Source organism: Schistocerca cancellata, chromosome 9 (assembly GCF_023864275.1).
Source record: "Schistocerca cancellata isolate TAMUIC-IGC-003103 chromosome 9, iqSchCanc2.1, whole genome shotgun sequence".
Lineage (NCBI taxonomy): Eukaryota > Metazoa > Arthropoda > Insecta > Orthoptera > Acrididae > Schistocerca > Schistocerca cancellata.
Genome location: NC_064634.1, coordinates 395,946,363 through 395,959,225, shown reverse-complemented (window position 1 = coordinate 395,959,225; position 12,863 = coordinate 395,946,363). Strand labels below are relative to the sequence as shown.

The 12,863-nt window shown below is 45.0% G+C and overlaps 1 protein-coding gene across 6 annotated transcripts in view; it reads right to left on the bottom strand.

Annotated features, from left to right (window-relative positions):
• Positions 1-12,863, bottom strand: part of LOC126100822 (protein bric-a-brac 1-like) — a 485,405-nt gene that overhangs the window by 297,744 nt on the left and 174,798 nt on the right. The window contains exon 1 of one of the 6 annotated variants that reach the window (XM_049911468.1): positions 9,267-9,320. The exons of the other annotated variants lie outside the window; for them this stretch is intronic. Coding sequence (XP_049767425.1) covers positions 9,267-9,312 — 46 coding nt within the window. The 5' untranslated portion in view covers positions 9,313-9,320. Of the gene's footprint in view, positions 1-9,266; positions 9,321-12,863 lie in introns of those variants that run through there. 6 annotated transcript variants of the gene reach the window in all.

Here is a 12,863-nt window from a genome sequence, read left to right as displayed (position 1 = left end):
AACGCCTGTATGCAGCTAGGGGGTATTCATTTCATTGTAAATTCGAATTCTTCGAATACGAGACTCGTTTACAGCACGCTGTTAGTCACGCACAGGAATCGTTACGTTACTCACCGCCATGTTACATACTAGAATTCGGAGCCCTCCAGCGGCAGAGGGCTGCAGGTATGTTGATAACGCTTGTTTTATTTAAAAAGCATTAACAGTTTTCACATAAAAAATTCGGAAGCACTACTTTTCAGCATGCCCTCGTACTTTATTGCTCTGTAATGAGACGCCGGAGGCCGCAGGTCATTTTACCAAAATACTTAGACGGTATCCCTGAACAACTCTAAAACTTCGTCGTTGGAGTTCTGCTTCGCCTTGTCGAAAGAAGTGACACATATCTGTGCTGCTCAGCGGCGATATTTATTTTCCTCTCACGTACAGAGAACTGCCGGTGTAATTACTATTTACGTCCTACTGCAGTGAAACCAAGGGCTTTCCAATCATCTGAAGGAGATACAAATATGCTGGCGGAGTAGTATACCGCTGCGCCTAAGGCCATCCGCATGCCGCCGGGCATTTTTTTACTCAACACAAGAGCGCCAGTGTAGACCGACAGCGGCTTGGCCGGCCCCTCCCCTTTCCACTAGCGACTATTTTAGGCGCCGAGGCGGGCGTCGGTAGAGAAACCGTGTTGTGGCAAAGAAAACTCCAAGCATGGCTCGTAGTTCTAAAATAAACCGCAGGACGATTCTAGAAACTGAAACGCCTTGCATATCATCGCTCATCTCGTTCACACGCGTATATACAGGGGACAAAAGTCATAAGACATGATACGCACATATACAGATGGCGATTAAGTATGGCGTACAGAAGGTATAAAAGGGCAGTGCACTGGTGGAGCGTCGGCTGCTGTGGCCGAGCGGTTCTAGGCGCTTCAGTCTGGAACCGCGCGACCGCTACGGTCGCAGGTTCGAATCCTGCCTCGGGCATGGATGTGTGTGATGTCCTTAGGTTACTTCTAGTTCTACGTTCTAGGCGACTGATGACCTCAGATGTTAAGTCCCATACTCCTCAGAGCCATTTGAACCATTTGAACTGGTGGAGCTGACATTTCCACTCGGGTGATTCAAGTGATCAGGTTTCCGACGCGATAGTCCGCACGACGGGAATTAAACTTTGAACTCGTAATGGCAGTTTGAGCTCGATGCATGGAATATTCCATTTCGGAAATGGTTAGGGAATTCAATATTACGAGATCCACAGTATCCCGAGTGTGACGCGAATAGCAAATTTCAGTTATTACCTCTCATCACGGGCAACGCAGTGGCCGACAGCCTTCACTTAACGACCGAGGGCAGCGGTGGTTGCAAAGAGTTAGTGCTAACAGACAAGCAACACTGCGTGATATAATCGCAGAAATCAATGTAGGACGTATGGCGAACGTATCCGTTCGACGCGAGTGTCCTTGCTAATAGCACGGCATGGCCCGCAGCGCCTCTCTTGGGCTCGAGCCCAAATCGGTTGGGTCCTAAACAACTGAAAGGCCGTGGCCTGGTCAGATAAGTCCCAGTATCAGTTGGTAAGAGCTGATGGTAAGGCTCGTGTATGGCGCAGACTTGAACTGATAATACAATGCGTTGGAGCAATAGGATCGTCACCAACCAATGGCCTAATAGAATCTAGTGAAAATCATTTTGACGCTCGTAGCAACCTTTTTGCTTCAGACACACACTCGTCTAAAGTTCAGAGTTTGTGAAAAAGAGGACATCAAGAGAATGCTAGTAAACATCATTGTTAGTGGTTCAAATGGCGCTGAGCACTATGAGACTTAACATCTGAGGTCATCAGTCCCCTAGAACTTAGAACTACTTAAACCTAACTAACCTAAGGACATCACACACATACATGCCCGAGGCAGGATTCGAACCTGCGACCGTAGCAGTCGCGCGGTTCCGGACCGAAGCGCCTATAACCGCACGACCACCGCGGCCGGCCCATTGTTGATGTAGTCCTGCCACAATCTCAGATACACATTTCTTTTTTTGATACGGATGCACCAAACGCTTAGTATGTTTAATGAGGATTTTATTAGTCTGCCATCCCGACATCTTTTAGCTGCCAGTAATTATCAGTTTGTTAGTTAAATCTTAGTAAAGGGGCCACTAACTACCCGAAAAGGGTATGACTTCGGTACCTCGATAAATGTACTGACGGATCCAAGACATGTGACAAAGTTGGTTTAGATTACTGTCCTGTGCTGCAGATAGCAAAAACGTTTTCATTACTGGAAGGAGGTACAGTTTATAGTACAAAAGTAGCGCCAGTTAAAGAAGCAAATATGTTTGGTATATAATGAGCGGAAAATAGTACTGTATACATTATTTATATCCCCTGGGATGCGCTTAAATTGAAGTGAAACCGGTCGTAGCTTTAGTAATAAACTTTCTACAGACAAAAGGGTATTTTTTTACCTTCTTATAAAAATGTGGACATTTTTCTGCGGCTGCTCTCAGTTCAAAATAATAAGTACATTCATAGAAATTTTAGGCAGAAATAAATTTCCTTTATTAATTTTAATTGGGATTAATCATGTAGAGTTAAATCGTGAATTTTAATTTGCACTTAAAGATGTCCGAGTCAGTTGATTCGTCGGCTTATAGGTTCAGGGAATAAATAGCAAAGTTATTATGCCCCTCGTTCATGGGATAGACCTTGTAGAGTTAGCAGCACCAGCCGAACATCTGATCGAACTGTGACAGTACGTAGGAGTGGTAAAATCGACTTATTTAAAGCAATATTGATCCAGGAATGAGAAATAATTGCGTCGCAGGTAAAAGTAGTTGGGATGGTCTGCGGACCAAAGGGCTCGTCTTGGGCGAGAGATAAACCCTCCCTCCCCGTCCCAATAAGACGACTGTCGACTTGATGGAGGAGTAAGACAATAACAGTATAAATAATTGCTACTGATGTCCGTATTATTTCCATAAAAAACTACTTATAACGGTTATATCAATTCGCGGAATAAAACATTTTCTTTTTCTAAATTTAACGATAGCGTTTCGCGTGTCCTCTTTCTATCTATAAATAGTCATTAAGGGCTGGGTGTGAGGACGGGTCGTGAGTCTTCTTGGGTAGCTCAGTTGATAGAGCACTTGCCCCCGAAAGGCAAAGATCCGAGTTCGAGACCCATTCTAACACACAGTTTTCATCTATTACGAGGCTTCTTCATATCAGTGCACACACTGCTGCAAAGCGAACATTTCATCATACAAACTTCCTCCACGCTGTGGCTAAGCAATACCTCCGCAATATTCTTGCATCCAGGAGTACTAGTCCTGCAAGTTTCGCAGAACATTTGTGAAGTACGAAAGGAGGGAGACGAGATACTGGTGGAAATAAAGCCGTGAGGATGGATCGTGAATTGTGCTCGGGTAGCTCAGCTGACAGGGCACTTCCCCGCGAGAGAGAAGCATCCCGATTTCGAGCCCCGGTCCGACACACAGTTATCTGGCACGACGTTTCAATAATTACGTTGCCAGAGGACACCCGTTACACTTCCATACGAACTAAATGGACTGGCAGCTGTCCCAGCAGTATGCTACAAGTCTTTTTCTGGCAACCATTTGATTCGAAATTAGGGATATCTATTTCATTCAACTCAGCGAGCTCCAAGCCACGCTACGAAATTTAACATTTAGCCTTTTTCAGCCGATCAAGATCAGAAGCAGAAATGCTGGCATTCCGTCAATTTATCACTCTTCTCACTAGCCTATTTCCGACAGAAGCTGGAAAACATCCGCTTTCATGTGAAAGCCACCAGTCTAGTCGGTCACGAAACCTACCTACGCTGCACAACAGCCCAAGTTCCGGGGATACCGCACACTGGCCCTGGCGTAACGGAGCCTACGGGTGCGTTCGGAAATGATATGTAACAAAACACACACACACACACACACACACACACACACACACACACACACACACGCGCGCGCGCGCGCGCGCGCGCGCGCGCGAGGGCGCGCGCGCGCTCTTTCCACATCTCTTCCAAAAACACTGAACCTATTTCAACCGGTATGTACTGAAGTGACAAAGGTCATGGAACACCTAATATCGTGTCGGATATCCTCTTGCTTGGCGTAGTGTAGCAGGTCGATGTGGCATGGACTCAACAAGTCGTTGGAAGTCACGTGCACCCTAAGCAATGCTACCTCTACAACCGTCCATAATTGCGAAAGTGTTGCCGCTGCAGGATTTTGAGCACGAACTGACCTTCCGGTTATGCCCCAGAAATATCCAGATGGGATGAATGTCGGACGATATGGGTGGCCAAATCATCCGCTAGAATTGTCCAGAATGTTCTTCAAAACAACTGCGATCAATTGTGGCACAGTGACATGGCACATTATCATTCATAAAAATTCGATCGTTATTTGGGAACATGAAGTCCATAAATGGCTGCAAATGGTCTCCCAATAGCGGAACATAACCATTTCCAGTCATTGATCAGTTTAGTTACACGAGAGGACCCAGTAAACACAGCCCACACCATTATCGAGCCACCACCAGCTTGCACAGGATCTTATTCACATCTTGCGTCCACGGCTTCGTGGGGTCTGCGCCACGCTCGAACCCTACCACCAGCTCCTACCAACTGAAATCGGGGTTCATCTCACTAGACCACGGTTCCCCCGCTGTCTAGGGTCCAACCGATATCGCCACAACGCCAGGAGAGGCGCTGCAGATGATGTGCTATTACACTACTGGCTATTAAAATTGCTACACCACGAAGATGACGAGCTACAGATACGAAATTTAACCGAGAGGAAGAAGATGCTGTGATATGCAAATGATTAGCTTTTCAGAGCATTCACACAACGTTGGCGCTGGTGGTGACACCTACAACGTGCTGACATGAGGAAAGTTTCCAACCGATTTCTCATACACAAACAGCAGCTGACCGGCGTTGCCTGGTGAAACGTTGTTGTGATGCCTCGTGTAAGGAGGAGAAATGCTTACCATCACGTTCCTACTTTGATAAAGGTCGTATTGTAGCCTATCGCGACATGCTGCTCGCGTTGGTTGAGATCCAATGACTGTCGGCAGAATACGGAATCGGTGGGTTCAGGATGGTAATATGGAACGCCGTGCTGGATCCCAACGGCCTCGTATCACTAGCAGTCGATATAACAGTTATCTTATCCGCATGGCTGTAACGGATCGCGCAGCCACGTCTCGATCCCTGAGTCAACAGATGGGGATTGTACGGGCCTTTCTGGACACACAAAATGTTCGACTGCTGCCCTGGTCAGCACATTCCCCAGATCTCTTACCAATTGAAAACGTCTGGTCAATGGTGGCCGAGCAACTGGCTCGTCACAATACGCCAGTCACTACTCTTGGTGAACTGTGGTATCGTGTTGAAGCTGCATGGGCAGCTGTACCTGTACACGCCATCCAAGCTCTGTTTGGCTCAATACCCAGGCGTATCAAGGCCGTTATTACGGCCAGAGGATACTGGATACTGATTTCTCAGGATCTATGCACCCAAATTGCGTGAAAATGTAATATATCAGTTCAAGTATAATATATTTGTCCAATGAATACCCATTTATCATCTGCATTTATTCTAGGTGTAGCAATTTTAATGGTCAGTAGTGTAGCAATAGCACTCACGTCGGTCACCTGCTGGCATAGACCATTAACACACAATTTCCCCGCACTGTCCAAACAGACACGTTCGTTGAACGTCTAACTTTGCAGGGTTGCCTGTCTGTTAGCATTGACAACTCTATGCGAACAACGCTGCTCTCGGTCATGAAGTGAAGGTCATCGCCCACTGCGTTGTCCGTGTTGGAATGCCAGAAATTTGATAGCCTCGACACAATCTTGACAATGTGGATCTCGGAACATTGAATTTCCTAACGATTTCGGAATTGGAATATCCCATGCGCCTAGCTCTAACAACCATTCCGCATTCTAAGTCTTAATTCACGTAGTGTGGCCATAATCACGTCGGAAGCCTTTTCACATTAATCACCTGAGTACGAATGACAGCTACACTAATGTACTGCCCTTTTATATCTTGTGTACGCGATACTATCTCTATACGTGCATATCGCTATCGCATGATTTTCCTCACCTCAGTGACAACACTCGTTGTGGGGGGATAAGAACAACCGACCTATCACAGTTAAGGGGACATTATGTCATAAGCAATGCGATTTGAAAAACTCCATGCATGACATTTAAGCTTATTACTTACGTGATATTAACTCTTCAAACAATAAATTTCGCAGGGAGTATCCACATAAGCCGCTGAAAAATTTGGAAATTTGTGGTAAGATCTTATGGGACCAAACTACCGAGGTCATCGGTCCCTAAGCTTACACACTACTTAACCTACATTATACTAACTTACGCTAAGGACAACACACACATCCATGCCCGAGGCAGGATTCGAACCTGCGACCGTAGCAGTCGCGTGGTTCCTGACTGCGCGCCCTTGAACCGCGAGACCACCGCGGCCGGCCCGCTGAATGTGCCTACACACATACACCACTGTACAACACGTAGACCAAGAGGTACGACGACAAACACGGAGATGCGGTGATCACAACAATGGAATCTCTAATATTTCACAGCAGTATGCAATCTCTTTCTACGTAAGATTCGGTGAGAATGCCACAGTAAAATACGGAAAGATCAAGCAGGCGTCTGGAAACGAGGTTCTGTCGGGTGCACACGCGTTCCGTTGGCACAAAGTGTTTTCTGAAGGCGGAACGAATGTCCAAGTTTAACGGCGCAATGGGCGCCCATCACCAACACGAACATATGACAACACAGCCAATCGGGAAACTGTTCACATTCTATTGATTTCAAATGCTGCAAATGAGAAAACTATGTCAAAATGGTTTCCAAAAATCTCACACAGCAACAAAAAGTTCGAGGATTATGGCTGCTGATCTGTTGGAACACGTGGAATTTAACCCAGAATTACTGAATCGTGTTATTACTGGTGATGAAAGATGGTTTTTCCATTATGATCCGCCGGCGGCGGTGGCCGTGCGGTTCTAGGCGCTGCAGTCTGGAACCGCGGGACTGCTACGGTCGCAGGTTCGAATCCTGCCTCGGGCATGGATGTGTGTGTTGTCCTTAGGTTAGTTAGGTTTAAGTAGTTCTAAGTTCTAGGGGACTGATGACCTCAGATGTTAAGTCCCATAGTGCTCAGAGCCATTTGAACCAACCATTATGATACAGAGACGAAACGTCAAACGTTCGCATTGGTGTTCGAAAGAATCGCCAAGACCAACGGAAGCGCGGATGTCACACTCAAAGCTGAAATGCGTGCTTGTATGTTTCTTTGACTACGTGAGTATTGTGGACAAAGAGCGGTTGCCTCCAGGCCAGACAGTAAACCAATATTACTATTAAGAAATTCTCGAAAGACTTCGGAAACAGCGCCGACGTGTTCGTCCACGGATTGCTAACAACTGGATCCTGCATCACGATAACGCACCACCCCATACTGAATTGACTGGCGAGCAGTTTGTGACGGCAAAGTCCACTGCAGTGCTTCCACAACCTCATCCATACGACATAGTTCCGTAAGATTTTTTAAATCCCAGTAGTGAAGTCAGTCGTTGAAGGACACCATTTTGCAACAGTACAGGAAACCCAAACAGGTGTGATAAGGGCTTTTGTCGGTATGCTAGATGATGAGCTGCTGTGATGCTAACAAGAATGGAAACACCGATGGATTAAGTGCCTGCATGCACAAGGGAGAAACTTCAAAACTGATACAAATTTAATTGGTTAAGACTATAGGAAACGGTGGTTTTTGTAACTTGTCTCATTACTTTATTGTCGCACCTGGTGTTAGACTGACGAGAAACTTTAACACGTGTAAAATCGTCAAACTTTTTTTTTCAGTTCGGTCATCAATGAATATTTTTCTCAAACAATACTTTCACTAGACAAACTCATCAAAGAAAACAACATGCAGCCAAATCATTTATCACACATGTAAATTTGACAAACTGTTTGCTTACAAATGGTTCAAATGGCTCTGAGCACTATGGGACTTAACTGCTGAGGTCATTAGTCCCCTAGGACTTAGAACTAGTTAAACCTAACTAACTTAAGGACATCACACACATCCATGTCCGAGGCAGGATTCGAACCTGCGACCGTAGCGGTCGTGCGCTTCCAGACTGTAGCGCCTAGAACAGCTCGGTTTGCTTACAAGCCGCTTAAAATGTGCATGCAGAGGTAAACATGAGCATATGTTACGGGATTAAAGACCTTAATAGCGATGATATCAGTGCCCTTAGACGAATATGCTTGGAAAGTGTAAAACTTAAAGAGCATCAAATACAGTCTCACCTAAAATTTCACCTGCTTTCTCTAATTCCCATTCACATTCACGTAAACTACAAACACAGACACTGTTCTAAAACCACATTAAAATGTCGATAAAATAACAAAGAGAAGAATAACTAACGACTCAATGGTCTACGAGGCTCACAACTTAAAGGAAAAAGAAAAAATCCTACGAACCAGCCGATCCTGTAACATTAATATTTTTTCTAATCATTTGTGAATCATCGTTAACTGCTCTCGGTTTCTTACGAAATTCCTATCACATTCCATTGTCCGTTAAAACAAGCCAGGTTTGCAGATTTAATTTCTGCCGTCTTGCTAAATATAAAATCAATAGAAACTTGACGTACTGCAATCTACAGCGAGCGGTCAGCTAAGACGAAAACAAGAATTATACGATGCAGGTTTTTACGGCCTGGCAACAACTTTTTTAGGGCCTTCAGCGCGATCCAAATCCTGACGTTTCGTCTTCTACTGTTGGAGGTATCCTTAAAGACGTGAGTGATAACTGGTCAAGTGTAATGCACGCTGTTACTCGTTAGGTTCGCCGAAACAGCGGAACAGTTATCACCGAGACGTTACGTCGTATGAACATTAACCATGTTTGGCTATCCTCGTACGGCAGCGAAATCAGCTCAGTTGTTTGGTTAGGGTGAGCGACGAAGCGTGAATTACACTAGTCTTCGTAAAATCATTTAGAAACGAAAACTTAGTTGAAGAGATGCTAAAGTCTCCTGATTTAAAACTGTTGCTACTTCGTGAAACATCTCACGTCCTATATTAAAATAAAAGCGATCTGACGAAGCCACTTCGAGAAGCCTAAGGTAAAATATCTTCAGTGAAGACCTCGAATCTGTTAGATTGCATTAAGTTAATAAATTCTTCCAGAGAGTACTTACCGTTCCTCCGCGCTTGACTCCGCTGATAACGTAAGCACCTCTTCATATTTTCGGAGTGAGGCATTGCCGTAAAAAAATCATAACCCTTATTACGAAGATTCCCCATTTCATCCGAGTATATCTCCGATAACCGCGTAGTTTCTTCTCGAGCCCTCATCTTCGCCTTCTCGCATTGCTTCCTCACTTCTAGAGCAGCGTCGTCAGGTGGTCCACAGGAATGTTCGGACACGTAAAACACTTCTCCATTCTTCGAACGTATCTTCCCCCTGCAATGATCCGACTTCTCGCGTAAGCACAGCCACGTAACAACGCCGTCTTTAGATTCCCTAAATTTACGATACGCGTAACCATTGTAATGAGCAGAAGGTCTGCCCTTTGTCGTCGTAATAACTTCCATACTGATAATCACGCTGGGAACCTCGAAAGCAAAGTAAGCGCAGAGGCGTGTTTCAAACAGCGCGACGCTCACACAGCACTGTCCCTTCGGACTAAGTAAATCCTTCGTGAACCGGTTGTGTCTGCTAATATCCGGTGTCCGCGTATCTCCGCACAACGTCCCACATCCATTCCGGGATGATACTGCAGCCCGGCCACAACTTCGAAAGCTGCGCCCATCCCTCCTTCCCCTCCTCTTCCGCCTCCCCCCCCCCCTCTACCTGACAGGCCGTGCCCCTCCCATCAAGCGCACCGTAGCGTCCGGAGATTTGCGGTCACCGAAGATAAGACCACAAAGATAAGATACGAGAGACTAGGGCTCGTACAGAGGCATATAGGCAGTCATTTTTCCCTCGTTCTGTTTGGGAGTGGAGCAGCGAGAGAAGATGCTAGTTGTCGTACGAGGTACCCTCAGCCACGCATCGTATGGTGGATTGCGGAGTATGTATGTAGATGTAGATATGCGGACACTACCGCTTCAAACAACTATTTACCTGGTCGGTAGGGATAGGTCCCCGTTCCTCTCCCCTACAAGTAAAGAGCCTGGTGGAAAAAATGGATTCCTGCACTTGCTTTTCTTCCTAAAGCCCGTCTCTCACGGAGCAAGGTTCGCCTCAAGTTTGCGAGATGGCGTGCATGCCTCCGGCTTGCAGGGAAAGGAGCCGGCTATCTTCCATGCCGAAGCTCTCCCACGGTGCAAGATCGGCAGCTAGTTGTGTTGTGATTCGCTGCATGTTGTATCAAACGAAGATGGCTGCTTCAGGTACAGATGTTCAGAGCAAACTGGCGTTATTAGCTGTTTTGGTGCTAAACGATGGTCTGCCTGCACTGCTACTAGTGAGAGAAGAAGAAAGAAAGAATGGACGAAAAACTGGATTAAGAGGAGAAACGCTGGAAAAGGTGTGCTGTCCGTGCTTCATAAGGAGTTGAGGTTAGTTCGCATAACACCTACTTTTGTTTGAAAAGTATCACCATTTCATTACTGTTTGACTTAATAAATATACCAATAATGACTTTTATATACGACTTTATTTTATAGGATAGAAGATCGTACATCCTTAGCAAATTTTATACGAATGGATGTATTGGTATTTGAAGAACTGCTTTGTATGGTTTCGCCTCTGATTCAGAAGAAAGCTACATCGTAATCCATTACCATTCAAGATTATGTGCTTTCAAAAATCGGGTGAATATTCAGTGTGATATATATATGTAGGAAATAGTCTTAAATGTGTCCGATTTTTGCAAGCAGTAGGTTTCTACATTCAACACAAAATTCATATTTTTGTACTTACGTCGTTCATCCCAGTGCCACTGCTTTTCTATGATTTTACTTTGGCGCACTCCACTTTAAATTGAGTACGTAAATTGTGCATTTTGCTATAGCACTCCTTGCTCGTCGTATATGGTCGAACAAGACACACGGCACTTTCAACTCTTTCGAGTGCTTCTGCACGCAAGTGTTTATGATAATACTTTGCGCTTTTGACAGTTCTTCCCTATAAGTACATATCAATGCTTCAATCGCTTCCTTGGACCACTGCGGTGCCATTATTTAACAATTATAACTTTCTACCGCACCTCACAACAGCAGGAAAGCGACAATCAACAAAGGCTTCCCGCGCAAGCTTTCCGCGTCTGACGTCACAAACGAAATGTCTCATGATTGGCCAACGCAGGTAGCACGCAGGGAACCTGACAAGAAAAATAGCACCGGACCTATCCTGGAAATCTTACAAGGTTCCCAGCAAGATAGCCCGCTAGTAGACGACGTAGCCCGCAAGGTAGCCGTCGCGCGAGCCAGCAAGCGAATCTTGCTCCGTGTGGGGCAGGCTTAAGGAAGGACAGGACATGGCGGTGTTTAATACGAAAAGAGAACATTGTTCAAATACGAGAGCGTGCTGATCAGTAATGCCTCTGAATTTATGTGAAAAGAAAGATTTTTTTAGATAAAATGAACGTTATTAACATTCTACACCTTTATTCTTCACGTCCACATATTTATTTCTCAACATAATTATCCTGGCGACGAACACACTTTTCGCACCGAGATACCAGTTTGTTGAGATCGCCACCGTAGAATATTTCACTTTGGTGACGGAGCCACAACCTCACCTCTGCCGGCACTGCTACCTCACTTTCAAAGTGATGTCCTCGAAGGTGTTAAGTTTTGGAAACAGATGGAAATCGAAAAGGGGTCAATTCAGGGACTGTATGGAGGATGATCCAGGATAGTGAAACCAAGGCACTGGAATGCTGAAGATATAGCAGCGCTTGTGTGTGGTCTGCCATTATGCTGAAGGACACGGTGCCCCATCTGTGGATGCACGTCTTCTACATTTAGAAACTCGGTTACAGCACTATTTCACACACACCGACACAGTTACACCACGTATACATTCGCGACACTCACTGCTGCGGAAATGCTCACCGTCTGACAGTTGGCACGATACTAGCGCCCCAAACAGCGAGAAAGCAAGCCGTAACATTACCGCGTGTCTTTTTTTATTTTTCTGCTTAATTAATGACACAGCTGTTATATTTTTGCGTTCCAAGCATTAATAATCAACAGACATGAACAATCGCGAAATCTCACTGATTCAGTGACATAACTTATAACCTATTCATGACGGAATATTTTCAAATATGCTTGTAATTGTAGCTTACTTCACTGAAAGCAAGAGAATATAAACACATTTCATGCACGAGAAACATATACTTCTGTAGTCCATTCTTACTGCGAGTGTCTGCAGAATAATTGCATGAACCGATTGTCAAATTTGTGCATGCGTATGAACAACTCACCGCCCACTGTGTGTGCCTATATTGTATACACGGACTGCACACTATATGCACATGTAACTACTGTATTTACGTGTCCACACTTTTTGCACCTTACTTACTGCCCAGGGGAAAAATGCATTTCTGGCTTCCTCTTTCTACGTCTACTTAGAGACCAGGGACATACTCCTCCTAATAGCTAGAATCATTAGTCTGCAAATGAAGTAAATACTGATGTAATGTTATTCAGTACTCTGTCCTCAGTCTCCAATAAAAAATATCTGCTGTTATACTCATGACACCCTGTATATTTGGCTTTGTGTGTAGGTGTATTCGTCTCTGAGAAACTGATTTAACGATAAAAATACCATTTCATATATA